At 35.6% G+C, this 27247-nt stretch overlaps 7 protein-coding genes across 8 annotated transcripts; 1 reads left to right on the top strand and 6 right to left on the bottom strand.

Annotated features, from left to right (window-relative positions):
* Positions 1–2731: 2731 nt before the first annotated feature.
* On the bottom strand, positions 2732–3633 carry LOC148178552 (uncharacterized). Its single transcript, XM_088029430.1, has 2 exons — positions 3544–3633; positions 2732–3495 (listed from the first exon to the last, which is right to left on the bottom strand). Exons 1-2 carry the CDS (start codon positions 3611–3613, stop codon positions 2732–2734), a joined length of 834 nt encoding a protein of 277 aa, XP_087885556.1. The 5' UTR covers positions 3614–3633.
* A 4019-nt stretch (positions 3634–7652) lies between these two features.
* Positions 7653–8528, bottom strand: LOC148178551 (uncharacterized). The gene is made up of 3 exons (XM_088031395.1): positions 8411–8528; positions 7934–8356; positions 7653–7878 (listed from the first exon to the last, which is right to left on the bottom strand). The coding sequence occupies exons 1-3, from the start codon at positions 8478–8480 to the stop codon at positions 7670–7672; spliced, it is 702 nt and encodes a 233-aa protein (XP_087887521.1). The 5' UTR covers positions 8481–8528; the 3' UTR covers positions 7653–7669.
* Positions 8529–10757: 2229 nt separating this feature from the next.
* LOC148178550 (fibrinogen C domain-containing protein 1-like) lies at positions 10758–11813 on the bottom strand. The gene is made up of 3 exons (XM_088029429.1): positions 11790–11813; positions 11224–11617; positions 10758–11170 (listed from the first exon to the last, which is right to left on the bottom strand). The coding sequence occupies exons 1-3, from the start codon at positions 11811–11813 to the stop codon at positions 10758–10760; spliced, it is 831 nt and encodes a 276-aa protein (XP_087885555.1).
* A 176-nt stretch (positions 11814–11989) lies between these two features.
* LOC148178549 (peritrophin-44-like) lies at positions 11990–13504 on the bottom strand. The gene is made up of 6 exons (XM_088031392.1): positions 13393–13504; positions 13161–13343; positions 12946–13116; positions 12674–12889; positions 12597–12626; positions 11990–12545 (listed from the first exon to the last, which is right to left on the bottom strand). The coding sequence occupies exons 1-6, from the start codon at positions 13451–13453 to the stop codon at positions 12052–12054; spliced, it is 1155 nt and encodes a 384-aa protein (XP_087887518.1). The 5' UTR covers positions 13454–13504; the 3' UTR covers positions 11990–12051.
* Positions 13505–14503: 999 nt separating this feature from the next.
* LOC148178548 (valine--tRNA ligase-like) lies at positions 14504–24174 on the bottom strand. 2 transcript variants are annotated; one of them, XM_088029773.1, is made up of 14 exons: positions 23926–24174; positions 23673–23856; positions 23389–23570; positions 22749–23042; positions 22399–22578; positions 18589–18976; positions 17637–17868; positions 17356–17589; positions 17008–17167; positions 15964–16247; positions 15195–15380; positions 15026–15143; positions 14657–14976; positions 14504–14607 (listed from the first exon to the last, which is right to left on the bottom strand). In XM_088029773.1, exons 1-14 carry the CDS (start codon positions 24026–24028, stop codon positions 14545–14547), a joined length of 2928 nt encoding a protein of 975 aa, XP_087885899.1. In that variant the 5' UTR covers positions 24029–24174; the 3' UTR covers positions 14504–14544. The 2 variants fall into 2 exon arrangements, with proteins under 2 accessions (XP_087885899.1, XP_087885900.1); XM_088029774.1 differs by having other exon boundaries at positions 17356–17586.
* A 116-nt stretch (positions 24175–24290) lies between these two features.
* On the top strand, positions 24291–25704 carry Su(P) (prostaglandin E synthase Su(P)). The gene is made up of 3 exons (XM_088029775.1): positions 24291–24674; positions 24720–25117; positions 25167–25704. The coding sequence occupies exons 1-3, from the start codon at positions 24387–24389 to the stop codon at positions 25633–25635; spliced, it is 1155 nt and encodes a 384-aa protein (XP_087885901.1). The 5' UTR covers positions 24291–24386; the 3' UTR covers positions 25636–25704.
* Positions 25705–25720: 16 nt separating this feature from the next.
* On the bottom strand, positions 25721–27112 carry LOC148178546 (uncharacterized). Its single transcript, XM_088029428.1, has 6 exons — positions 27016–27112; positions 26822–26971; positions 26645–26775; positions 26343–26598; positions 25903–26292; positions 25721–25857 (listed from the first exon to the last, which is right to left on the bottom strand). Exons 1-6 carry the CDS (start codon positions 27110–27112, stop codon positions 25721–25723), a joined length of 1161 nt encoding a protein of 386 aa, XP_087885554.1.
* Positions 27113–27247: the final 135 nt, after the last annotated feature.

Raw genomic sequence — 27247 nt, 5'->3', positions numbered from 1 at the left:
TATTATTAATAACAATAAGTTAGTAGTCTTTGAATTAATATAAGTCTTCACATTCTCTTTCTACAAAAACAGTTTTATTAAGGTAAAAATTTGACACAAACATGTTTTCATTTTATTAGATAGATACTCGTAATCTCAATAACCTTTGGTATAAATCGATAATGTATACCTATATTTCTGTTTTTTGTCTTTCAGTTTTTTTTCCAGTTATCTCTTAAAAATTTCTGTTTAAAATATTTTTTATCAAATGTATCAATAAATCTATCTTCAGTCGTTAACAATAATTATGTTTCATTTTATTTCTTTTAGTTTTACAATTTATTAATAAAACTCTCATTTATGTTAATTTTTTTAATTGTAGGTCTGACGCTTAATCAGAGAGAAGCACTTCGGTCTAGCTTCGTTAGACACACCAAAAAATCTTGAATCATCTACTCATCATAAAACCCTACCTCGAAAAAGTTTGTTTGATCGAATTAGCTTATAACTTATAACACAACCCAGGTTTTTATGTTATGGAATCTCGAACAAAAAAGTGTATTACATTATACTCTTAGTATAGGATTTTACAGCAAGAACTGAGAATTTTAAAATATTTCAATTTATAGGACTGAACTTGAAAATTTTAAAGCCTCTTTAGGATTTTAGATGATTTCTAAATGATTTTCCTACATTTTACTAGCAACGCAAGTGCGAGAAAAAGGATGGCACAAACCGCATGTTTTTATCCGTCGTTATTCCGGAGACAAGAAACACCGAAAATTCCATAATAAATATCCACCGAAGTAGATTTACATACAACGCATCGTAAATTAGAAAACTGAATTTTCGAATTCAGGATTTGTAAGTTCGACTTTAACCGGCTTAATCTCTTTGGAAAATTTCAATTTTTAAGACATTTTTGGGACTAGTTATTTTAACTTAGAAAGTTTTCGAAGAAATAAACTAATTAAATTTTCATTTCATTTTATTTTCATTTGCATTTCTTTTGTAAGTTGGACATTATTGAGACTTTCTTATTTAACTTGTTTTTGTTCGTTTCTTTATTTTAATTGGCTTTAGTCTGCTATTGAACTATATACCTAGCTTTGTATAAATCTCTTAACTTTGGCGGAATATAAAAATGCTCATTAACTCAGAAAGACATTTCTTTTGTGTTATCTTGTGTGACGTGAGGCATCAAAGATCACTGGTAGCTTTGTAAAACTGCTTTCTGCACTTTTTGTTCCGATTTTTTTATTGATTGTCAAAAGATGACATTTCACTGCCGTGTCTTCTTTCGGGCCGTCATAATTTCATTTCATAGTTTTGAAACTTAACAATTTTGAATACTCTTCAGCTTTAACTACAAATTGAGTTGGTACTTTTTCTGTTATTTACCATAAATCTGATTTCTTTTATTTCTAGAAAAATTGAGAGCTAACTGATCTCCATTAACGAGGTAATTTTGCTCCAGAGAGACAGTAAATAAATCAGGACTTCCAATTAAATTAATACGCTAGGGGGAAAATGAAGAGCGTTGATTTATCGACAACAACTACGATATATTTCAGACTGGTCTATTTCCTGTTTTTATTTTCCAACATTCATAAAAAAATGTACGCCAACATAACTTTATGTCCAATTTATCAACTCTTAACATTCCCTGATTTTATCATCTCATTGTCCTATTTTTCTAAAAACCGACGTTTCTCACGAGAGCAATTAACCACCCTAAGCACTAAATTTCCAACCCTTTTTATGATTTATTGAAATTTCAAACATGATCGGACGATTTTCGAACCGCTGTAAACGTCAAACGCTCGAGTTGTTAAGTACGATCTTCTCGAGACAGGAAGCAAGGAATTGTGTTTGTTTCGGGCTTGAAGTAATAAATTTATGGAAGCGGTAGTGGATTTGGCTGTGGGGTTCTTGTTCGTAACTCTTAATTATGGCGAAATAAAGGAGAATTTAAAACCGGTGTTTTTACTTTTTTGGAGGTGTAATTAATCGAATAATCAGTAAATTGTACATGACTGTGGTTAAATATTTGCGTTGGTTTATCCATTTAGAAATGAAACGACGAATTGAGTGCTTGGGAGTGATTTATTAATGTTGTAGGAATTTAAGATAACCTGATTTCTAGTTGAGAGTGTTATTCTGAGATTTTGTTAGGTGATGAGTAATTTCAAAAAACGGCACTTGAAGTTATTATAGAACTATAAGCTATCATAGAACTGTTGATTGTTTCAGCTAGACTTCTTTCAAAAAGACCATTGTTTACTTTAAGAACATAAAAGATAATAAAGTTCAAAAAGCTGTTGCAAAATTAAGAAATCAAAGAATGACGTGTCAAAAATCAAAAACACAATTGGATCATTCCAGAAAACATGTTTTAAATATACATTAAAATAGATTAGACCTGAATACCAACAACGTCCCGAAGCATACTTGAGGTCTTAAGCCACATACCTAATTAAACAAAAACATTTGTTAATACTATTTTATAATTATAAATATTATTTAATATCATTTGCAAAAAATTTTATAAATAAATTTATCTGCTTCATTACAGAACACACGCAAGATTTATGAAATATTTCTACAAATTTCCAAGAAAAAATATTTTAACATTCCTTTATCCACGTAAAATTGATACCTAATAATTATAATATATACCTCTATACTTCAAAATATTTATTTTCTTTTATACATTCAACATTAACTGTTAAATTAGCAATACATTAATTAGCTAAGTACATGCCGAAGGATTGTCTGCACAACATTCTGATTCGCTGGCATCGACGCATTTCTTGTTTTTATCCGAGAAGTATGTCTTGGGAGGACAAGCCATTTCATAGGACTGATGTTCGTAGCATTCTATGTACCAGTCACATCGACTGGGATGAGGAAAATATGCCGTACCATCGTCAATACATAAATCAGAATTTGTTGTTGAAATCGTGGTCGTGGTTGTTTCGATAGGCGTAGTTGAAGAAATGTCAGTTGATGTAGATAAAATAGTGGAAGAAATGTCGGTTGATGTTGATATAATAGTGGAGGAGATGTCGGTTGATGTTGATATAATAGTAGAGGAGATGTCGCTTGATGTTGATATAATAGTAGAGGAGATGTCGCTTGATGTTGATATAATAGTCGAGATGTCGGTTGATGATAAAATAGTGGAGGAAACGTCGGTGGTTTCGGAAGATAATGGTATATTCGAGGTTGTTTCCGTTGATGTTTCGGATGTTGCTTCAGTGGAAACTGTTTCGGTTGCTGTAGAAAAATCCGTTTCAGTTGTGGATTCAGTTGAAGATGGTGCTGAATCAGTTTCACCCAAACACTCTGCGTATTCCGGTTCCACACAAGCATTATATTGACGACTGAAAAGCCACTTTTCTGGACATGCTTCTATGGAAAATATCCCTTTGTAACATATATAAAAAAGATTGCAGGCGGTAGGATTAGGCAAAAATATTTCTTGATCTGGTAAATATTCCGAGCATAATGGTTCTAAAACAAACAATAAATTTCGACGATTATAAAACATTTAAATCTCACCTTGTGCTCTTACTGACACGACCACCAAAATAGCCACAAGAATAACCCCGAAATCTTTGAAATGCCTCATGTTTCGAAATAGTGCCAGAAACAAACTCACGTAGCACAAAAATACAAAAGCACTTTTATACTCTTCAGAGATATCTATTTCTCAGTTGTGTTATCATTCACATTCTTTTCTATCACTTTAGTAAATTTTTAGAAACTAGCAGTAATTGGAAGGTATTTCAGATATTCACTTAAAAAAGTACTTCAAGTATATATTTATGGCCTCTGATATATCTTTTCAGCCAACTGCGTAGTATGTACTTGAAATCAAAAAAATGAAGTAAAAATAAAGAAACAAACTTGTAGTTTTTAAGGATAAGAACAACCTCATATTAATTTTAGGTTTTTCGTTTCTATTCAACAATGTAAACAAATTTTTAATGCTAAAGGTAATAAAGAACGAATTTGTTTAAACCCTTTAAGTTATCTCGATTTCTATTTTATATGGATGATCATGAAGATGCTCCAGCATAACTTGATATAGCAAAATTTAATTTTATGTCAGTCTGATAAAAAATATAAGATATTTTATAAGGATGATCATGAAGATGCTCCAGTATTAGGTCATAACCTGATATAGCAAAAATTTAATTTTATGTCAGTCTGATAAAAAATATAAGATGTTCTATTTAAAACAAAAAAAATATTTTACTTTAAAGTAACCGAAAATTAACTGCCTACAAATTATAGCCTGTATATTAAAGTGGTGGTTTGGAATAAACAAATAGTTTACTTATCTCAGACACAAAATTTCACATTTTTTTCTCAAATTTTTACGAAAATTATAACTCTTTGTTAAGGGGATATCGAACAAATTTCAGTATAGGGCAAATTCAATGTATTTTTCCAAACACGATTACTCGAAAACTATTTGAGTAAATTGCTTTCTGTTTTTTGCATATGAATCTGTTCAACGTGCACTATGTTGAATGCTATATATAATTTTTGTAAAATGATTCTTTAATGACTTTTTGATTAATTAAATATGAAAACTTGGCTAAAAGCGAAATAATTTTTAGCACTCCACATGCGTAGACTAATTTTACATAATGTCGACCAAACCGATTTTTGTTAAAGTTATTAATTTTTGAGAAATCGTGTTTGGAAAAGTTCATATTCGAAACATGTTATCCTTGTCTAGCAGTGACATCTCTTTTCTCTGTACCAGAGAGGTCTGTCTGGTAGGTAGAAATGCGGGTACCATAAATCAATTTTGTAGCCGAAGGGATAGTTTACAACTGAAGCTTTTAAATACACACAAAATCTTAAATTTGCCTGAAACAAGATTTTTCTCTTTCATTCAAACTGAACGTAGCTTTGAGGACAATCATTTCAAAATTTTGAACTTTATATCTGATGAATTAGGATTTTAAATTGTTTTAGAATAGTTTAGGTGATAAATATTTGTCTTTATCTTTATTTTTTAAGGAGATTTCGAACAAATTTCAATATAAGGCAAATTCAATGTATTTTTCCAAACACGATTACTCGAAAATTACTTGAGTAAATTGCTTTCTGTTTTTTGCATGTGAATCTGTTCAACGTGCACTATGTTAAATGCTATATACAATTTTTGTAACGTGAATATTTAATGACTTTTTCATTAATTAAATACGAAAACTTGGCTGAAAGCGAAATAATTTTTAGCATTTCACATACGTAGGCTTTTCAAAATTCACACATACGTATTTTGAGAACAACCAGACAGTAGTATAACGTCTTGTTGTCAAAATTATGACTTTGGGGTGGTGAAAAGACTGAAAAATTTCTCGTAATTTAAAGGTTTTAAAAGATAGATCAATCACTAAAACAATAGAATATAATTATTATTTTTAATTTAATTATTTCTAATCATGTTTACTATTTTTTGTTACATTCAAAAAAATCTTGGACAAAATTCGAAGATCGCAGTCCATCTATTAATTCTTCAATTTTTGCAATTACACAAATCTCATCTTTTCGGGAAAAATTTAATTTATTTATGAAGATAAACATTAAATAATAATAATGAGATTACTTAATAGAACTTAATAGAATCGGACTCAACTATCAAAGTATTTAAGATTTACTGGCCATGGGCAATAATAATTTGGCCATCAGTGCAGTCAAAACTATTAGCTATTGTCCTGACCACAAGATGATGGTAATAATAATCTAAACCACTTGGGCTGGGGTTTTAAGAAGTAGTTTTTATTTATGGTTTTATTACCGTAGTAAGCAGACTGACCATGGGTAACTCACTAAAAGAGTGCCGTCTACAAATAATGAGGGTTGAAGAGAGATGCTACATTTAACGTTTGGATGTTTAAAATGTTTCATATAATTTTTCCTTTACGCAGAATTTTGAAGCAGAATTTACCGTTAAGCTACGGTTTCCTAAGAGAACGGTGCCGTAATGTAGCGGCCGTAATATGACGGCCAAAAATTCATTCTGTATAAACGCATTGGCGTGGTTTCCTCGAGGACGGTAGCAACCACCGTCACGTAAAAAAGCGGCCGTACAATATTTGTAGCGGTGGCCTGTACGGTGGCAACTGTTCTTGCAACGTTTTTTGACGTTACGGTGGTGGAATGTCTGCCGCATTTAGGATGCAATGCGTGTTTTCTCATCAGTTTGACGTCTTTAGTAATTAATTAAATTCATTTAACAATAACTAATTCTTAAAAATTAAAATATCAACTTGATGTACAAACTGTAGTACCTTGGAAATGAAGCTTGAATAATTAAATAAGTGCAAAACTCCCCAATTATAAATTATATTTGTTTCCATAAAGATTCTTTTAGAGAAAAAAATATTTATTTAGATAACGAAATAATTTTATTACTATTAAAGAAATAAGTTGAAATTATAATAACAAGCACTTTCACTTTTACTACTTTATTGCAACAAGTATATTCGAGTGTCAAATAAGGGTGCTATAAAACTAGAGGGTTTTGCCACAATGTCTTCTTTTATATATTAAAATGTAATTAATTTAAGGTGACCCAAAAATATTCTCTAAATTTAATTTCGTTGCACGGCAGGTGACGACGAACTAAAATTTAATAAGCACCTTCTTTTGGGCGCATTTTGAATAGGTCGGCCTCATTTGACTTTTCGGGTTCTTCTTCTGAAGATAACTTTTTTTCTAAATACACCAGTAAAGCAACGTCAAGTTCGTTCATGGTCGATCAACACACTAATGTCTTTATCCTGTACGTTTTCTAACTTTACACCAAAACCCACCGCTACGATCGGACGCTTTTTCTTGCCGCTATTATGACGTCATTGCCGCTATCTTACGGCCGCTACATTACGCCACCGTTTTCTTAGGAAACCATAGCTTTACAGTTTGTTAGATATCCCCTTGGCTCCTTCGGAACTGCTCGTGAAGCGGGGCTTTTAGCAATAGTTGTAAACAGAGCTTGGCGCTCAGTTTTCAAGTGTTTTAGATATTTTTTCTGATAACATGTATTGTATTTTACAAATGTCAATTGCACTACACACACAAACACGAATAAAATGACAAATTCGTTGCCAAAATTTCATTTCATTTAGGTACTTATTGTTAGCTTAATACCACAAAGAGGCAAAATGTCCACATCAAATGTAGGTGTATCAAGTTATAAGTCCTCTACAACATTTTATACGATTTAAACATGCATGGTCATTGTTCTTGTGATAGGTATTTATTAAAGTTGTTAAAAATTAAATATTTCACCCTTTTCAAGATTTGATCATTCAACTATGTTAAACTTACTAAAAAAATAATATACTTTGAACCTGTTTTACGCACCTTAGTGTAAACTATTGTACCTATAAATCATCTCATCAATCAAAAACTTTTAACTTTCTTCATTTCAAGATTTTCTCAGTGGAATTTATTAATGACAATGATCTATAGATACAGATTTAATAGATCTGATGGTGCATAATCACAAATAAATTTTATCTGCTTCTATGACAAATCCCTATTTTGTTAATGTTCTACCAACTGAACTTTATTTCCATACTAACTATGTTACACATTAAATTTATATTCAACATTTAAACCGTTAAATCATAAATTCAACAGCCTATTGATATTTCACATTAAATTAATTAATTGGACATGACGAGATATTATTTGCACAACATTCTGATTCGCTAGGATGACCACATCTCTTGTATTTATCTGAGAAGTACATATTAGGAGGACAAGACATTTCGTAGGATTGATATTGATAACACTCTATGTACCAGTCGCAACGACTAGGATGTGGCCAATATGTCGTCTCTTCGTCCAGGCACCTTGGATCAATATTATCTTGAAAAATGTTCCTAATTAGTGCATAAAAAAAGCATTACAGCGGATAATTTACCAGGAGTTGTAGGTGTTTCGGTAATTGTAGTTGTTTCCGTAGTTTCCGTAGTCGTAGGTGCATCGGTTGGTGTAATTGTAGTTGTTTCGGTTGTTGTAGTCGTAGGTATTTCAGTTGTGGTTGTGGATAAAATCGTGGTTGTTTCTGTTGTGGTAGTTGGTATTTCCGTTGTTGTAACTGTAGTTGTTTCAGTTGTTGTGGTCGTAGGCATTTCAGTTGTCGTTGTAGGTGGTGATCCGCTTCCACCCATACACTCTGCGTATTCCGGTTCCACACAAGCTTTATTATGAGGACTAAAGAACCATCCATGTGGACATATTTCTATAGAAAATGTTCCATTATAACATTTATAATAATGGTTGCATGCCGTAGGATCAGGCATCAATACTTCTTCTTCTGGTGGGTACCCTTCGCATAATGGATCTAAAACAAACAATTAATTAATTTAACAGTTATAATAAAATATTTAAATCTTACCATCCGCTCTTACTGTTTGCAACACCATGAAAGCCACAAAAACAACCACAAAATATTTGAAATGCTCCATGTTTTGAATTAGTGTCAGATACAAACTAAACTACTATAAAATACAACACGGCTTTTATTTTGAAATCTTCACAGATAAATTTCATTCATTTACATCATACATTTCAATCATTCCAGTCAGGTGCTAGCGATAATAATTTAGAAAATATTTCAGATTCACTTTGACAGATACTGATTACACTGATTAAGTATTTCAAGTATCTATTAAATTTTTTTTACTTGGCCTGATATAACTTTTTGAATTATTAAGTCATATAAAAATCGGAAAATTAATAAAAAAACTGAAATTTAACAATAATGAGAATAATGTTGTGTTAATGTATCACCAATGTAGTTCAATTTTTTTAGAAATCAATTTATTAGTCAAATTGAATTGAATTCCGACAAAAATGTTATCACATTCCTTATTTTAATTGATTGATTATGATTATGAGACTGATAAAACTCCAACAACATACACAAACATCAAAAAATATTTAAAATAGCTGATTAGCAAGGGCAAAGATTGATCTAGAACAAATCACTAGATTTGTTAATCCTTGAATTGAGCTGTATCAGTTCAAGAGGATAATCCTTTCCAAGTAAAAAAAAGTTAATGTATTGGATAATGCTACATGCATTGATTGCGTGAAAAAATACACTACGTTTGGCAGACACACGAACAGGCTCAGCACACAAAGCTTCATTTTTACTCTTAATGACATTATTAATTATTATTATTAATCAAAATAAAATGCAATCAAATAATAAATGAGTTATTTTACGTTAGGAGGTAAATTTGGTGGCAACGGCCAAAAAAATGCAAAGATATTGAATATTATGTAATCATTATTGTAGTCAAAAAACATTTAAGAAGATTTTCAATGCTACAAAAACTAATATATTTTTGCCTTTTACATTTGGTTTTGCCATTTTTCTCTTCTCTATAGCATAGGTATGTACTTTCAAGCGTTATTATAAAAATTCAAACATTTTATGTGCAAGGGTGTATAATGTAGAAGTGGTTGGAAATCGTTAAAAATTAGAAACAAACAATACATGGACCGTTTTAGATACTCTAGCAGTTAGTTAGAACATTGTGAATGATAGTGCGACCGACACATGTAGACCGTTCAAAATATCTCGTCCCTGGCAGCTCATATTTTCTGGTAGTTTACTTAATAATACAAAATTTATTCATGGTTTACCTAGTTCTGTTGATAAAATAAACAATATGTGAAAAAATGAATAGTTCTAGGTACTTTTTTAATTATTTACAAATTTACATCAATTTTGTTCTCTTTTGAAGCTATTACCATGGAAAAAATCAAATCACGGAAGTGTAAACTTATATTTTTATTAACTTTTTTGCATGTACAAAACAGTCCTGCGCTATTCCAGAAGGAGTATGAAAAACCAATTTTTTAAATCAAAAACTGCCAAGGTAAAATTAACGCCAATTCAGGTAGTTTCTACACCGCACTGGCAAAAAACACGCTTGGAATGCCTTAGAAAACAGCAACCCATTTTTTTTGTTCATTTTTAAATCAGTGATGCACAAGAAGATTTTTTGAAATTTTTGTGTAATTTTATCTCGAAAACAAAAAGACTTTTATTAAAACTATTTTTTCTTAATAGGCTCAATTTGTGACAAGGAATTACCACCACACTCTATTTGTAAATGCATTTCAAAAACACCCTGTATCTGACTTTTTTGTGTGGCCGTTTGTAGTTTAGTATCCCAAGCAGATTATTTCTACAAGATTTTGAAAGCTGCTATACGTTAGCATTGTAAATAGCATGACTGTACTGTAATTGTAACATCCGGTTAGACAATGTTTTTATTGTTGTTATATTATCATTTCCATTTTGTTTATCTGAGGAAGAAAGTCCTTGTGAACAAAATACTAGCTCTCAATTTTTTCATCGCCGTCATACCTCAAATCTTGCAGACCTGTTATCTCGTTTTTTATTGCTTTTTTCCTATTCATTTGGTCAATCAATCAATCAACGCTATCTTAATTCAAAATGGTTACAAAGCATTGATTTTCTCTAATTGAGATCACTACAATAAAGATAATAATACAATTACAAAAATCTTTACTTTTTATGTTATCTGGCTAGTAGAAATTTTATTTACTTACGCTTGAGCTGTAAAATCGGACAAAATAAAAAAAATATTAATTAAATTAAATTAAAAATTAAATTTCAGATTCCACTCAAAATAATCCAGATATTATGAGAAAAAATGTTTATTGTTTACTATAACAAACATTAAAAACAAATACGTACAAACAAATTATTTCTTTGGTACTATACTACAGTATCGTTTTGGCCTGACCATCATCCTGGCTTGCTTAACATCGTTTCTGTTTCCCCAATAAATTTCTTTGTAATCTCCTTTTGCCTTAGCATTATTCTTCAAATATTTCCCAGTGAGATGCCCCCCCTTGCATTTGTCGTACCACCAACCACCGTACGACCAATCGGCGCAATTTCCGTCTGACCACACATCTTGATCTCTGTCTTTAGTGGTAAATTTCATTCCAACGTGTCGAGTCAGCCAATCACCAGCATCTCCACTATATCCTTCCACTACTCTTAAAATATAACCTTCATTTTCATTGCCAATGGTAAAAGTGTTATATTGAGCCGAAACTCTTGTGTTATCAAAGAAAACCAACTCAATCAACAACTCGTTATACTCGTAACCTGTGTTCAAACTTTTAATCTACTTTTTTAATTTTTATGTCTAGTTTAGATACCTGTCAAAAAGTGGATCTTTTCTAAACCTAACCAAAACTCCCCAGACAAGTTTCCAAATCCTTCTTTGTAACTCTTCCAATCCAAATAAAACTCTTGGGAACCATCAAACCTATTGAGGAGGTAAGTCCAGCCCCCGCAATCAGTTTCCATGTTGCAGAGAACTGGAAATGGTTTGAAAGCAAACGAGGGTTGAATAAAATAAATTCCCGACGATTGATGACCATAATCTTGGACCTCTTTACAATTCTTTGGGTTTTCTTTGTTTGTAGTCGTTGGATTTAGAGAACAGTGTTCTAAACGTTGTTGGATTACTTGAATTTGAGCTTGAAGGGACTCTATTTTTTTCCAGACATCTTCAGTAGCGGATTCCGTGGTCGATCGAACAAAATGAAACTATACTTATTATTAGTTTCATACTGTTAGGATCACTTACCCCAGCAAAAACTGTGTTTAGAGATAAAATTAAAACTAAAAACTTCAACATTTTTGGTTAGTGTGGCAAATCGTAGTACATACATTAATAAAAGTATCTGTACAAGCTGAGAGACAGTTTATTTAAAACTACTTTGTTTCCTGGCCTTTGACCCATATGTAAAGTTGGATTTCCTAAGGTCAGAAATATGAACTCATTGTGAATTTTGCATGGGTTTTTTTTTTTAAGTGCGCAGATATAAATATTATTCATTTATAGTGAAACGCTTGGGCCGTCTTACGAAAATAGTCTCATACTGTTTTGCATATTTTTGGAATAAACTTAATACAAAAAAAGTTGGATTTTTTATTTAAAAAACTTTTTCTTGTTCATCGACAATAAATTCATTTTCTATCTAAAACCACTTAAAATAATTAGAAAGACGACTCAAAAGTGAGAATGGTGCCCAGGGACAGTTAGATTGATAAGGGTAATCGCACTCATTTGTGTCTTGATTGAACCACAACCCAGCAGGGCAAGGCATTTCGACTTTCCTTCCTTCAGCACACTCATAATACTTGGTACAGTCTCCGGGATAGGGCAACAATTTTCCTTCGCTGTCTGGATAGGGGCAATCTGGATCTGGAGTCCAATTGTCAGGTGTGGTAATGGTAGGCTTGTCAGTTGGTGTTGAACGTTTATCACAATCTGAATCGCGAGGGTCCACACATTTTTGCACGTCGCTACTAAAGTCTAGTCCAGGAGGACACTCCATCTCGTAGCTATTACTGCCGTAACATTCGATATACCAATGACAATATTCTGGATGAGGCCAGTAGGAAGTACTTCCATCGACGCAGCGAGGGTCGTGATCAGGCGTAGGTGTAGTGGAAGGAATTGGTGGAGTTACTGAAAATCAAAAGTTAGAATCTTCAGTACGAAAAAAGAGTACTCACTCACCAGTGTTTGGATCAGGAGTTCTGGTAGTATCTGAAAAACACAAAATTAGTTGTTATAACTTTAAAATTCATACTCACCATCGCAAGGCACAAGGTCGGGAAAGTCGCACATCTGGCGGTCTTCATCGAAAAGAAGACCTCCCGGGCAGGTTTTTAATTCTAAATTAGACCCAGTACATTGCCAGTATTTACTGCAATCTCCATCATAAGGTCTGAGTACTGTTTGGTTAGGTTTAACGCCCCAACAAAGAGGATGTGGCGTGGTCCATGGAGGAGTATTAGAAGTCGATGTACCTAAAAATTCAATTGCTCATATTAAACATTCTTCACACTCACAGAAAAATTCTTACCGCAGTCTGATTTCTCCGGCAAAACGCACATTTTTGATTTTGAATCGAAGTAGTACCCCGTCGGACAATTCATAAGGTACGAGTCACCTTGGTAACATTCAATGTACTGCGAACAATCTTCAGGATGAGGTAAATAGTCCAAGTCTTTACCAACACAGGCGTTATCGACATCTAAAATTTTGTTAGATTTTGGATACAACAGAAATTGTACGTACTTGTACATCCAGAAGCTGCAGGAAAGTCGCAAGCTTGAGTCTTATTGTTATAGTAGAGCCCATCATTACAAGCGAGAAGAGTCTTGTCGCCATTCAAGCACTCGTAATAGAGAGAGCAGTTCGTCTCGTGGGGAAACGGAAAAACTTCGTCGTCTGGTAGACCATCACAAAGAGGATCAGCAGCTATCAAATAGAAGTTGTAGTCATTATAATAATTTCTTATGGTACTCACCCAAAATTACCGCAACGTAAGTAGCGAAAAAAACGGCTAAGATTATCTTCTCAGCACCCATTTTAAGTACTTAGAACCACACTAATGGAAAAGTAAACTTTCTTTGATAACTTAGTTAATTTATATTCGCATCTTATCGGAACTTGATGAAGATTAAAGAAATCAAAAAATCTGTTGCAAAAGCGCTTGAAATTTATCAAGTGAAGTGGTTATAATTTTTGGAAACTTTCATTGTTCCTATCCATTTTCCAAGGCAAAACAACTTATGAAATAATCAGGTACTTATTAACCTTGGTACTTTTTCTGAAGTGTGAAAAAACCAGCATTATCTTTGAATTTATCTAAGAAATATGTTAATTTCAACGTAAACACTTTTGGCATCGAGTCCAAAAAAACTCATTCCTTAGTAAAATTACTCTATTTATCTCGGTAAATGTAGTGCGCTCAAAGAACAAGATTGATAACGTCCTACTTAAAACATCGACACGTCGTGAATCCATGAGACAAACATCTGCTTTAAATAAGACACAGTTGAACACTTTCCACAATCCAGAGTGATTTTTCAAACGAGTCTTCCGAGAAAAGTAGACAAACCATCATCTCCTCCTACTATTCCAGAGTTTAATCCACCGGAGAGCGCTAAACTTCAAATCGATTCGCTGTGGAAATTGAAAGGTTTAAATTTTATTACGGACGTTTTATCACTGAAAGCGATACTAAAAGTGGCGCAGATTTGATCTGGAAGACAGGAACGAGACACGTGGAAAAGGATTACGTTTCGGGATTTGCCTAAACAAATATCTGACCCAAATTTCTCGAGAGCGGGATTAGTTTGTTATCGTTTACAAGATACATCTCGAGTGTCAGTCAGTCTCAGGGCCGGAAATCATGAAAGACAAAATGATATTTATCTCATTGGATTTCTGGAAAATGGAACAAAGTGGTTTAAAAAAATGGTGGATGCGCTGGGCTACTTTTATAAATAATAATCATCAGAAGATTAAATCCCGAAACAGAGCGCTAAACATCCGCCGCGCTTAAGCGTCATAATTTCCCTTAATTCTCCCATTCCAACCCGCAACAACCCCAAAGAAACAATTTCACAAATTAAAGTAATTTATTAGGTGGAAAATTAAGTTACAACTGCACCAATTACTGCCTGGCAACACTTTGGATGTAATTTATCCTCGCCAACTTTTCCTCAAGACTGGCAATCTGTAAATTAAAAAAACAATAATCAACTCTGGACCAACCCCTACCCGACCTTTCTCGCGTGAGTCCGTTGCGCCTCCTCCGTCGCTTTGGCCTTGTAATTAACCCCCGATATCATCCTATTCAGCTTTTCCATCTCCTTTATTAATTTGGCCTTTTTCGCTTCCAATTTGGGCAAATCTAATTCCAGAGATTTACTTAAGTCGGAGGGAACAACCAGGTAGATGAGGGTGTTAGAGACGCGATCGCTGACAGTGTCTTTGAGGGATAATTCGTCGATCTGGGGCGTTACAGTGAGCTTGTGCAGAGCGGAAAGATCCTCAATTGTCGTTTTGTGAAGGTCGTAAAAAGGAGTTGTCTCCACTAAAATCACTGCAAATTTATGAGATTAATAAAATAAAAACTTCTAGTCTAAATTCACCTTCAGGGTTGTGCTTGGCTGCCACTCCAAAAAATTTTTTCAAGCGGCGAATTCCTACGACCACCTCCAACACTCTGGAAACTTCGTCTTCCAGAGACGCATCACGCCATCGCAAAGCCTGAGAATGTTTTTCAACAAATAAGCATCAATTAATTTCCTCGGTTATTACCTGAGGATATTCACGCCTCTTCGCCGCGCCCGGATACATTTTCAGCCTCTCATGTAAATGTTGCATTAAGCGTGGCATGAAAGGTGCCGCCGCCCTTAATGCCGTCTCCAAACACGTCGTCAACGTCCAGCAATGTGCCGCCGCATTTTCCGGCTCCCTCAGTTTGAAAGCTCTCTTCGTTGTTTCCTGTAAAGGATACCATCAATGGTGAAAAAATCGCCGCGAAAACACGAAACCTCCATTAAAGGTAAAATGGATTAGTTACAGAGGGTGTTGGCGGCCACTGCGCCACTTAATAACGAGAGTAATTGGTAAACGGATACTCCTTGTAAAAATTTTAAACGCTTTATGGGGGGTGAATCTGCAGGAGAAAGATTATTAAATAAAGTTCGGAAGCGTTGTAGAGACTGTTTTCGCAATCTGCTGAAAATTAAAAAACTAATTTTTTCATATCAATTTCTTTGTGACACCTTCAAAGACGCGTTGTACAAAACACTATTAAAATTCCCCTTGAACTGGTTCCAGAGTATTAATTACCTCTACCTTTCCCCCCGAAGAATTCCCGAAAGATTACCATTCCAACTGGAATACACAAATGAATAAGAAGCTTCCAATCCAATTAGACGAACGCGATCGCTCCCGTGGGATCGCGTCGATGCAATATCACGCTTTTCATTTCCTGCAGATAAGAGTTGCAGAGCGAATTTTCCCCGCAATATACTTAATGAAATAATATTTATGCTATTTTTATTTGGATGCAAATACTCACCAGATACACATCACAGAACTGAAAATAGACAAAGTCCTTAATAGCGGTTGTGGCAATATAAAAGTCGTGGTTTTCCAAACTTTTCCTACAAGATTCGACCATGTATGTTAACCGACTCAATACCCATCGATCCATGAGCGGTAATTTTTCTTCACTGATGGGTTGAAGCCATTCCAGAGATGTTCGTTCCATTACGCCGTTGATGTACTTTGTAGCTTGCCAAATTTTATTGCAGAATAATCTGTTGGTGTGGCATTCCTGAATGTCGAAATTGATGAAATGACCTGAAAAATTGGAAAGAAAATGAAGTTCATTACAAGTACTAATTTTTCGGGTTAATCAAATGTTGGAAGCGACGGGGTTTGGAGTTGGAATTAATCTTTTTAATGCTTGGAATGGAAAGTGGAATTTGCACGTGAGGTTTTCCAGTGTTTGTAGAGGATGTTTAATATCTTTTCTAAGCTTCGGGTGTATTCCTCTTTCTAGGGATTATAGAGCGTCACAGAGAGTGTAAATGTGGTCCCAAGAGCGCGCTATTTGTCGACGAAAATCGCTTCTTTAGCTGCGGGATGTAATTTCAGATACGTAGCCGCTGTAGACTTTTCACTGTGAAGAGATAAAATAATTCCGTGCAAAATTAACGAAGAGATTTTAAAAACGCAATGTTTTTCATGTAACTACTTTATGTGTTACTAAACTGCGAATTTCATTATCCATCACTAATAATAATAAACTATTTCTGCAAAATAATTAATTTTTAACAAAGAAACGACGCAACTGCTCCTTGCAGTCTGTAAAGAAAGCAATTTAAGTTTTAATTAAACCGTAAGTTTGATTTTTAATGAGTTTCTTCACCGAAGCTCAAAAAATTATATTGCTGATAACACAGATATGAATTCATCAACAAATCAATTAGAAACGTAATGGGAACTGACTCGTCAATTTCTATAAAATTAATTGTCGCGGAATAGAGTTCTCGGTAAACCGATATTTGCCACTTCGCTGATCTGGCAATAATTAGCAAGGCGAGGACGAGCAACTCACTTTTGATGTTGTGAGAACAAAGGGTGAATCTGAGACCGTCAGCTCCACATTGGGGGATTCCCTCGGGAAACATTTTCTTTTGGCCTGCGATGGCTTTGGTTAGTTCTTCGGAGGTGAGGACGCCTGCGGCATGACTAGATGCCGATGTGGCTGCCAGATTCTAAGAAAAAAACTATTTTTATCGTAAAGAACAATTTGATTTATCTATTGATAAATTTCGACCCATTACCACTTGCCCTCTATATCTTTATTCTTTTGCACGAACATCCTTCACTAAATACATCAATCTACCCTCCTTTAGCTCCCATTATCCCTCTACAATCCCCCCGAAACTCAATTACACCCCACCTCCAGGCTAGCTCCATCGATGACATCCTCAGGCGTCACGACATTTCCTAAACTCTTCGACATTTTCCGTCCGTGAGAGTCACAGATAATCCCATGAAGAAGTACCTTTTCGAATGGTAAACATCCTGTAAGCTGCTTCCCTAACATTACCATTCTTGCAACCCAGAAGAAAACGATGTCGTGTCCTGTCACCATGATATCCAAAGGATAATGCTTGTCCCCGGTTGGGTCCTGCTGAATTTACGTCAGCTTAAACAAACACGGATGGAATTTATTCAAACCTGTTGCGACCAAGCGGTGAAAGGGAGAAGGGCTGATGAAAACCACGTGTCGAGAACATCGTTGTCTTGTTTGATTTCAATGTCGGTAGTGGAAAGATGAGATGAGGCTTTGTGGAGAGCTTGGGTTGGGGATTCTGCAGCGATCCAAATGGCGGAGGTGGCGTTTCGAGGGCGGCAGGAGTACATGGGGATGCGGTGACCCCACCACAGTTGACGGGAAATGCACCAGTCTCTGAAAGTGACGAGGGAGTCAATCTGGATTAAGACCACGAAAACGCAAATTCTGATAAACTTGAAATTAAAATTTACCATACGCTCTAATTTAATTCCCGGCTAAAATGGTGGATGCGCTAGGCGAATTTCCATTTTTACTAAATAAAATTTATTGATTTTTATTTTATTATAAATACGGCCAAGTCTTCTGTCGGACTAGGTATATTGCCCGTTTAGTTTGAGGCAAAAATACAATAAAAGCTATGAGTATTTTGCTCCCTAGGCACGGGTCAATCACCGGCGAAACGTGGACGTCGGGATTGTGCTTCCGGAGGCGAAACTTTTTCTAAAAAATTGCCCCAGTCAACGGGGAATATTTCAACAGATTGATGATCTGAAAATACAACGAAGCAAAACTGGTGGAGTAGAATGTATTCGGCAATTTTTCTCAGCAATTACTTCCATTCAAAGCAGAACTAAAACTCATCTCGTTCTCTACATAATGGGAACCAGAACAAAACAAGTCGTTACTTCTTGTTCATTGTGCCGAAGAATTTATTCGCATGACTATTGTTCTCGCCGAAAATACAACTGTTGGACCAATAACCGAACTCTAACAATGTCTGACTTATTCTGCAAGTTAGACAGCTGGAAGCGATTATTTCACCATTATCACCCATGCTTTGTTCACATTCATCTATAATTATTAATGGCTCTTCTCTTTTTCCGAACACATTACCTGCTGTTCTCCAAATAATCGAACCAAGTTCTCTCGAAATGCTTCGGTTCGAGTTGTAATTGACCTTCTTTGACGTCGTTAACGGCGTCTTTGGCCATTTCGGAGCACTTGATAAACCACTGGGGTCTGACCAGGTGCTCGACGATGTCTTTGGAACGACTGCACACCGGAATGACCATCTTGTGGTTTTGGGTACCTCTCATCAAACCGGATGCTTCGAGGCGTGAGAGGATAGCCGCTCGACCTGTGAATCTTGGCATTCCAGAGAAGTCTCCGTAGTCGGGGGTGAAATTACCCCGTTCATCGATCACGTGCAGGATTGGCAGAGAGTGCCGTTTGGAGACGGCAAAATCGGAAGGGTCGTGAGCAGGAGTTACCTTCACAGCACCTGACGGAAAAGATGAATAGATTATAATACACCGAAATCAATAACAATTTCCAATTTCATGGTGCGAGCGCCGGCGCCGGGTCAGATTTTTACAAGTTGTGAATCAAGCATTTAAGAGCTAAAATCTCTCGTTCTTATTTTATAAGACTCCTTTAAAATGGATTTATTCTACTCGTATTATTAGATGTGCACAAAGTTTTCGTCCAGTTTCCCAACACTTCAACAACTTCAGACTTGAAAGAAATCCTCACCTTTATAAGATTTTCTAGAGTGAACTTTGTAGTTTGCAAAACACCGACTTAATTTTAAAACCACCCTCCAACATTCTGCAAACCTCTCATTTCACCAACGTCTGCATTCATCCTTCCAATAACCCAATTTGTCATCAGCGCGTACCTCACGCACGTGTGCAATTACCGCTTGATCGACTTCGATTTACGCCGAGACCTAATCACGCAACGTCGATAATCGACTCTCGTGTTAGAAAATGCGAAAAGACTCCTTCCTGTTCTAGATAGAGTTTATCAACTTCATACATTTAGCAAAGTTAATAAAAGCCCCAACTTAACTTATTCCATTGTTTCCATAGAATACTGATGTGCTATTTTCCAGCTACTGTAATAAAAGCTCGTAGCTATTTGAAATTCTAAACAGAAATGCGCGGGATCATCGGAACTAAAATTCTACGTAGACAAGCTTTTGATGGATAATTACGTCGAGGACAGAAGAGAAATTTTTACTCGCGATGGAAATAAAATTTTAATTAGTTTTATTGCGTGATGTGTCGTCTGATGGTCCGAATGGAGATATGGAAATTAGAATTTTACAACGAGACAAATGGGGCTATTAGGGAGAAATTGCTCATATAAATTTTCAGGAGATATTAGAATGGTTAAACGTACAGACGCTAATTGGGCACTAAGCTGGAGATGACATTTTGCCCAGATTTGTCTACAAAATTTTTAAAAACTTTAGAAAACTTCTTGTCTCTCCAATTGCACTAATTTGGTAAGAAAATTTGTTAGCAAAAGCTGGGCTTTAATAAAATTAATACAAAGATTCAAAACATTTGCTATGGATTCATATTAATATTTTACTGTCGATTATAACAATGGACTTAGTTACTGGTTTTTTAATACTACGTAAAGAATAAAATTTTAATCAATATTTATGCCAAAAAAACTTTGAATTACACAAGAGACAGACAGGAGAATCTAAATACCCTTCTCAGTCGTTTGAAAGAGTTGATTGGTCTGAACTTACCACGTCATAATGATTTTACCAGTTTTTGTATTATTAACTAATAATGAAAGGTATGACTTTATATTTTTTTAATTATTATTAAATTTGCATCTAATAAGAAACGTTTTGGCGTCAAAAGTGTTTTGTGCACTTATCCTCAACATACATTAAAATCATTAAGTTCAAAGCGATAATGCCGCCATTTTTCTTTATTTATTTAATAGTTATAAATTTGTCATTTGGGTTTTTCATATTGAAATAAATATCCAAAACGACCTAAAACGAAACCCAGATAACCAATGGGACTCAAAACCCATAAAAGTATCCCCGTAACACCCTCAAAACTTTCTTATCGCCAATTTACCCCCATGCATTTTGCACCGCCTATTTGGTAGCGAAGTGTAATGAGTGGGAAGGTGGGGGCTCAATCAAAAGAGTGCTGTTATCAGCAGAGTTTTGACAAAACATGGGAACTTATGCGGGGCCCCGACAAATCGCACTGTTTGAATACCGCAATCGAACCCCAATAGAATCAGCTTATCACTAATTAACGGTGCGAAATAGGTATTATCATAGGACCATGAGCAGAGCAAGACATTTTTAGAGGAAATGAGAAGCAATATTTTTTACGATAACAGCACATTTTGTCCACAATATAATTATCTGGGACGAATAAGGAAAAAATATTTTGTCCAAACAGATATACCTCATTTATATTGAATACCACATTTCAAGGTCATAATTTGCGAAAATTGTGGAGGTTTATGCATTTTATTGAACATATACGAGTACTTGAACACCCAAAGACTCGTTCGTGATTCAATTCAATAAATAAATCCTCTCAAATCTGCCGTAGAGCTGTACAATTTTCACAAATTATGATCTTGAAATAAAATGCGGTATTCAAAATAAATAAGGAGTATTTGGAGGAGTAATATTGCAGCATTCATACTTGTACAAGGTCCGCCAACACTAGTGCTCCTGCCTAAAATTGTTATTAATTATGAAGCTATAATTTTTTTTGTACATATAGGATGAACACAAATAAAGTGCATAGATTTTAACCCCAATATCAGACAACGCAGTTTGACATAATAACCAAATTTCGCATTCCGAAACGTCACCGTTTTCGAGAAAAAAATGATTAAAATTTTCTGCAGAAACTGGTGCGCGCTACTGCAAACTCTAGTTCAAGTTCACTGTTAGTCCAGGTCATCAAAAAGATGAGAATAAAAACGCTAATAAACAAGTGGCAAAAAATGCCTTTATCGGAGTTCCCCTCAGTTTAACAATCATCGTGCCAGAGCAATCTGGGTTTTACAGTGCCAAATTGTTCAAATTTGGATTATTTTGAGTTAGGTTTTTTATTCCTTGCCAGTGGTTTCTTCTGTATAGAGGAAATGAAGCGCTTCAAATTGACGTGATCAGTTCTAATCTAGTGCTAACCATATCTGATGTGATATAAACTCAAAAAACGACGTTTTTCAAAAATCAAAATTGAGAAATCGGTGGAAAACTTATCCTGTTACGTTTCTTTTGTTGCCAAAAAAATGAAAATTATATAAAAATTTAAATGAAAAGATGTAGTACCAAGATATTTAATAATTCATAAAAATAATTTAATTACTTGTAAGAATTACGACAATTGCTTCTAAATCTTAATTCTATGTATTATCTGAATAGATCTGTCTATTAACATTAGTGTTAATGAGTTTATGAAAGCGTCTTTCCTGTCCAAATTTCAGCGTGTTTAAGTGCAACAAAAAAAATCCTCCACTATAACATATTCGTGACACTAACTCTAATTAGATTCAACCCTTTGAAGATCCCGTAAACAACTTTCCCCAAAATTTGCGCACAAATTGTCCATTGTCCGCCCCCACTTTAATAAATCCAATTAAAAATCTCCCAACTAAACACAACCGTCCAAATCCAATTTTCCGTCAGAATCGTATTAAGACCGGCCTTTAAATCTCGCAATCCGTCCCTGTCCAGAACACAAATCCGAGTAATGGCCCTTTCGCATTAATACAGTTATTTATTCCGTTACAAACCCTAGACCGCAACACGATTTATCAACGAGCGCCCTCAAGACACACTTCTGCGCTTTCGGAGTTAGTGCCCACTAGAAATGATGAATTCGTATCGTCCTTGCCGCAAAGAATAAAAAACACACACACCACTTCCAAAATCCGGATCAACAAAGTCGTCGCCAATAATCGGAATCGTCTCGTTTCTAAAAGGGTGCCATAAATAACGGCCGATGTAGCGGGTATATCGGTCATCTCGGGGGTTCACTGCCACTGCTACGTCGCCTAACATTGTCTCGGGGCGGGTTGTTGACACTACCAGCTCCTCATCTCAAAAGAAAAAAATCCTATTATTACCATAAATTCATCGAAATCTAAACGTTCTTTTCAAGTATATGTAAATTAAAGCAACTTTGGTTGACTGGTCAAATTTACATAAAATCTAGTCCCTTTTCATTCTATACCAGTCATTCAAAGTGTCCAACTTTAATTTTAATTACCAGAATTATGGATTTTATAAGCGAAAGATGTCAGAGTTCCAAACTCCACAAGCTTTTCGTAGTTTGGCACAGCAATGCGAGTGGGGCCTTCGATTTCAATGTGGTCCACCTCAATGTCTGAAATTGCGGATTGGAGGCTACAAGACCAATTGACAATGTGGTCTGCTCGATAGATGAGGCCAGAATCGAATAGTTTTATGAAGGCTTTGGTAACTTCCACGGATTGCACCGGGTCCATCGTGAAGACTTTTCGGGACCAATCTAAGGAAGCTCCTAGCCGTCGAAGTTGATTATCTGCAAAATGAATACAAACTTCTTTAATCCTTAAGAGTACAGTTCGAATTTGCTCGGTCCTGAAAAAGGAAGTAGCTACAATTCGTAATTCATTTTATTGCCAGAAGTGTGTAAATTCAACATTTCATCTAGAAAAACTCTCGAACCTTATCCGTATAATTCTATTACCTAAATTGTGCGAGGAAATGTAAATCCTTTCATTCATCCCCGATTTTCTTCCTTCATTTCCGATTATCTACCTCCCCCACTTTGACCTTTATTCCATTAATAAATAAGACCGACATTACAGTAAGCACTGGTCTCATCTAATGAAATTACGGAATTCTCTAATTATCCCAACACAAACCTATCACGCCAGCTTTCTCCTCCTTCCACTCCCAAACTCGCTCCTGAAAAGCTTCGCGTCCTATATCGTGTCTACTTTGCCGCTTTTCTTTCCACAACTTCTTCTCCACGACCACTTGGGTAGCTATCCCTGCATGATCGATCCCTGGAACCCAGACACATTCGACACCCTCCATCCGTTTCCTGTACAAACATTTAATTAATTTCCATTAAAAAAGAAAAACCTCCATCAATCAAAGCCTACGCATTGTAGATAGACTAAAGTTCACAATTTATCAAACCTACCAGCGTACGATCACGTCTTGGATGGTGGCAGTTAGAGCATGACCCAGGTGGAGGGTTCCGGTTATGTTTGGGGGCGGCAAAATCAAGCTAAAGGGTTTCGTTGACTTGACCTCGGCGGTGAAATATTGGTAGCAATCAAATTCCTCTTTTTCTACGACGTGAGGAAGGTAAGCATCCCCTAAAGCTAAAATTTAAATTTACCGCCATTTGCGACATCTACCGGAAATAAGTTTTACTACAAAGGTAAACATACCGGCCTTCTGTGATGCGCTGCATTTTGGCGCGCACAGCAGAAATTTTAAGTCGAGAAGACGCCTCTCGTGAAAAACACACTTTGAACCGAAACGCCACATCATTTTGGTGTTATTTTTGAAGATTTAAGGTTTTTAGGTTAGAAGCCCCCATGCTTTTTGTCACGAACTAACTAAACTAGTTACCACCAGGGGTCGCTAATTTTAAGTTCGTTTTCCACCCAACTTGTTTTTTACATTTTTTAATTTTAGCATTTTTTGTTTATTAAAATAAGACTTTGTATGCTCTTAAATGTCTTTATTTTATTTAGGTACTTTTTATGATGTTATAATTTGGTTATTACTACAAAACTTTTTTTTTCTTATTTAAATGACACTTGTTCATAAGTCGAGTGGAATTTAAAATCGAACTTTTGTCACTTTGACATTTGGTTAAAGTGAGGTTAATGCCCAAGTTTTCGAAATGTCTTTGATTTCCCATAATTTTGCCCACCAAGGTCGCATTTTTTTAAAGTTGATTCCTAAGAAACCACTTGGAGCGTGGAGCGGAGCTCCAACATTTCGAAACTTTTCAACGCAGAACACTTTCAAAGGAGCTTTTAAACTAGGACTAGCCGGCATCACCGTGGGGGCACTTGTAGGGACTGGTTACTCCATCCATAAGTTAAATCAACCCCGTCAACATATAATTAATGAACAGACTTCGATTCCTACTGTTGACAGTCTGCCAAAAATCACCCCCACTAGACAGGTTAACTTGGAGTCTTTTTAATACGTTTTTACCATAAATTTTTAGGTACGCTATGAAGGAGATCGTAGTGGTTTGAAGCTGACGCTATTTCAGTACCAAACTTGTCCTTTTTGTTGTAAAGTTCGTTCTTTTTTGGATTATTATGGGATTTCTTATGATATTGTGGAAGTTGATCCTGTCTTGAGACAGTCCATTAAGTGGTCGCCATATAGAAAAGTGCCGATTTTAGTAGCAGAGCTACCAAAGGGTTACCAACCCATGAATGATAGCTCTATGATAATTTCAGCTCTCTCCACATTTCTTAAAGATAGAAAAGAATTGAGAGAGATTGTAAAGTATTACCCTCACATTACCTTTGTTGACGAAGATGGGACAAAGAAAAGCGAGATTATGAACAAGTATTTCTTGGTTCTGGGAAAACCAACCGTTTCTAAAGAAATAAAGTATAATTCTCAACTATAAAATCAAAAGACTAACCGTTTTTTTTTGCAGTGATGAACGGCAATGGCGGAAATGGGTTGACGAAGTTTTTGTCCACGTCATCTCCCCTAACGTGTACAGAACTCGCGAAGAAGCTTTGCGTTCCTTTAATTGGTTTTCAGAAGCGGGAGAATGGGAGAAGAATTTTCCCTCTTGGGAACGCAATCTTATTATCTTCGTGGGAGCATCCGCCATGTATCTCATTGGAAAAAGACTGAAGAAAAAATATAATTTAAAAGATGATGTCAGAGAGACTTTATATGATGATTGCAACATTTGGATGAAAGCTGTGAAGGCAAAAGGCTCAAAATTCATGGGTGGCGACCAACCCAACTTGGCCGATTTGGCGATGTACGGAGTTTTAACCAGTGTTGAAGGATGCGATGCGTTCAAGGATGCTTTAGTCCATTCAAAGATTAAAGATTGGTATTATTCAATGAAAAATGCAGTTGACAGCCATCAAGGGGCACAGTTTATTTAATTGTTTACGACGCTGTTTGTACTTATTGTTAATTACGTCTTGTTATAAATAAAAAAACATTTTACTTTATTGTTTTTATTAAGTCTTAGCGAAACATCATTATTCCAGTAGCGGCACCACCGCACGGTATTTGCCTATAATTCAAAGAAAATCCTCGATTCGCAATATCGTTGACATCATTCCCATTTGTGACCACCGTCATAACGAATGGTTTTGAATAGCCTAAAATGCTGTGGTCAAACTGGTTAATTTTCTTCTTTAACTTACTTGTAACAGTCGGAAACTGATTCCCACAGAATCGATCAGTATTGCTCATTGAACCGTTGGCAAAAGTCGGATTGGGAATGACTACAAAATCGGTATCGCACATGGTACCAGTCACAGGGTTTCCTGGTAGACCCGGTATAACAGCAGTAGTTGCAGTATCATTGCTGACAGTAAAAGAAGTCGGATCAGGCCCTTGGCTCCACTCTATAGCGCAATAACCAGGTTGCATTTGCACACAAACCCCATAGTTCTCATTGGCTAATTGTCTAGTACCAGGTCTTGTCATGTTCTCAGGATTGGTCACTAAACCACCACTCAAAGTGGTACCGTAGTTGAAACTTTCTACATTACCAGACAAGGCAGTGTAGTACATTAAACAACCAGTTGGTGCTGCAAAAAAAAATGGTACCATATAACAATTTTTTTAAAGAAGGTAGTACCAAGACTGGGACAGTCACACGCCAGTTGTGTTATTTTAATGTTCCAAGATCGTCCGAAACCGGCTAAGGCGCCAGTTGAGATCATTAATAAGATATCGCTATCTCCATTAAAATTAACGTAAATGTGTTGGCCACTGTTTTCTCCACATATAATGGGGACATTGGAAGCACCACCGGAAACAATAAGAGAGTCCGTCACGCAGTTGCCGTTACCGTCGGGTTGTGCGAGGTTCAGGTTCAAGAAGTCGATGCGGACCTAATCAAAATACTGTAGAGACTGTCAATAAAAGAGTTTCCAATACCTGACAAATGCCTGGATTGCACTTCTTAATGGTAAAAGTACACGAAGATGAATTCGTGACTGGACTTGGGAAGCCGGGGTTGATAAAATAGGTGTTGTTATAACTGGAGTTACCCCCACAAGTACCTTGAACTACTTACAAACATGAAAGAGTTACCATTATCTGAAATATACTTACAAATGCAACACTGGCCTATTCCATTAGCACAACTACCAGATCCCAGTCCACCCATGTTGCGACACTCCCATCTGTTGTAGCAAGTACCCATGTACCCTTCCAAAGAGTTGCAGACATCGTTAGAGAAACGTACAACAGTTGCTGGCCAAACTAAAAAATATTATAAGTCGGGAAACTTGAAAAAAAATTCTTACATTTTGGTGCACGATAACTGACTAAGTCATCGGAGGCTGCTAAAGTCAAAAAAATTGTAAGTACTAAAATCGTGGACGTAGTGGATGTGGTCGTCATCTTCGCCTCATCGATTTTGAATGCTCAGTGCAAAAAAAGAATGTACCTAATACTATTATTTGGGTGTTAATGATTGTGTAAACACTGCCAAAAATTTGTAACTGTGATTTAAAAAATGGATCATTAGGCTTCTAG

Source organism: Gnatocerus cornutus, chromosome 2 (assembly GCF_029298725.1).
Source record: "Gnatocerus cornutus isolate USDA-ARS CGAHR chromosome 2, icGnaCorn1.1, whole genome shotgun sequence".
NCBI classification, from domain to species: domain Eukaryota; kingdom Metazoa; phylum Arthropoda; class Insecta; order Coleoptera; family Tenebrionidae; genus Gnatocerus; species Gnatocerus cornutus.
This window is presented reverse-complemented; position numbering and strand designations above follow the sequence as displayed.

What these genes read in the sequence shown, in the direction of transcription:
- LOC148178546 (XM_088029428.1), bottom strand. Translation starts at nt 27,112, where the DNA reads ATGACGACCACATCCACTACGTCCACGATTTTAGTACTTACAATTTTT. An exon ending in CAGTTATCGTGCACCAAAAT is followed by an intron (nt 26,972 to 27,015) that starts GTAAGAATTTTT and finishes AATATTTTTTAG; the next exon opens with TTTGGCCAGCAACTGTTGTA. An exon ending in GTGTGACTGTCCCAGTCTTG is followed by an intron (nt 26,293 to 26,342) that starts GTACTACCTTCT and finishes TTTTTTTTGCAG; the next exon opens with CACCAACTGGTTGTTTAATG.
- LOC148178550 (XM_088029429.1), bottom strand. Translation starts at nt 11,813, where the DNA reads ATGGGTCAAAGGCCAGGAAACAAA. An exon ending in GTCAAAGGCCAGGAAACAAA is followed by an intron (nt 11,618 to 11,789) that starts GTAGTTTTAAAT and finishes TAATAAGTATAG; the next exon opens with TTTCATTTTGTTCGATCGAC. An exon ending in AAAGATCCACTTTTTGACAG is followed by an intron (nt 11,171 to 11,223) that starts GTATCTAAACTA and finishes GTTTGAACACAG; the next exon opens with GTTACGAGTATAACGAGTTG.
- LOC148178551 (XM_088031395.1), bottom strand. Translation starts at nt 8,480, where the DNA reads ATGGAGCATTTCAAATATTTTGTGGTTGTTTTTGTGGCTTTCATGGTG. An exon ending in GCAAACAGTAAGAGCGGATG is followed by an intron (nt 8,357 to 8,410) that starts GTAAGATTTAAA and finishes TGTTTGTTTTAG; the next exon opens with ATCCATTATGCGAAGGGTAC. An exon ending in CGAAACACCTACAACTCCTG is followed by an intron (nt 7,879 to 7,933) that starts GTAAATTATCCG and finishes ACATTTTTCAAG; the next exon opens with ATAATATTGATCCAAGGTGC.
- LOC148178548 (XM_088029773.1), bottom strand. Translation starts at nt 24,028, where the DNA reads ATGATGTGGCGTTTCGGTTCAAAGTGTGTTTTTCACGAGAGGCGTCTT. An exon ending in TGATCCGGATTTTGGAAGTG is followed by an intron (nt 18,977 to 22,398) that starts GTGTGTGTGTTT and finishes CTTTTCCGTCAG; the next exon opens with GTGCTGTGAAGGTAACTCCT. An exon ending in TTGTTCTCACAACATCAAAA is followed by an intron (nt 16,248 to 17,007) that starts GTGAGTTGCTCG and finishes CCAATTTTTCAG; the next exon opens with GTCATTTCATCAATTTCGAC.
- LOC148178549 (XM_088031392.1), bottom strand. Translation starts at nt 13,453, where the DNA reads ATGGGTGCTGAGAAGATAATCTTAGCCGTTTTTTTCGCTACTTACGTT. An exon ending in TGCAGCTTCTGGATGTACAA is followed by an intron (nt 13,117 to 13,160) that starts GTACGTACAATT and finishes ACAAAATTTTAG; the next exon opens with ATGTCGATAACGCCTGTGTT. An exon ending in AACTCCTGATCCAAACACTG is followed by an intron (nt 12,546 to 12,596) that starts GTGAGTGAGTAC and finishes TTTGATTTTCAG; the next exon opens with TAACTCCACCAATTCCTTCC.
- LOC148178552 (XM_088029430.1), bottom strand. Translation starts at nt 3,613, where the DNA reads ATGAGGCATTTCAAAGATTTCGGGGTTATTCTTGTGGCTATTTTGGTG. An exon ending in CGTGTCAGTAAGAGCACAAG is followed by an intron (nt 3,496 to 3,543) that starts GTGAGATTTAAA and finishes TGTTTGTTTTAG; the next exon opens with AACCATTATGCTCGGAATAT.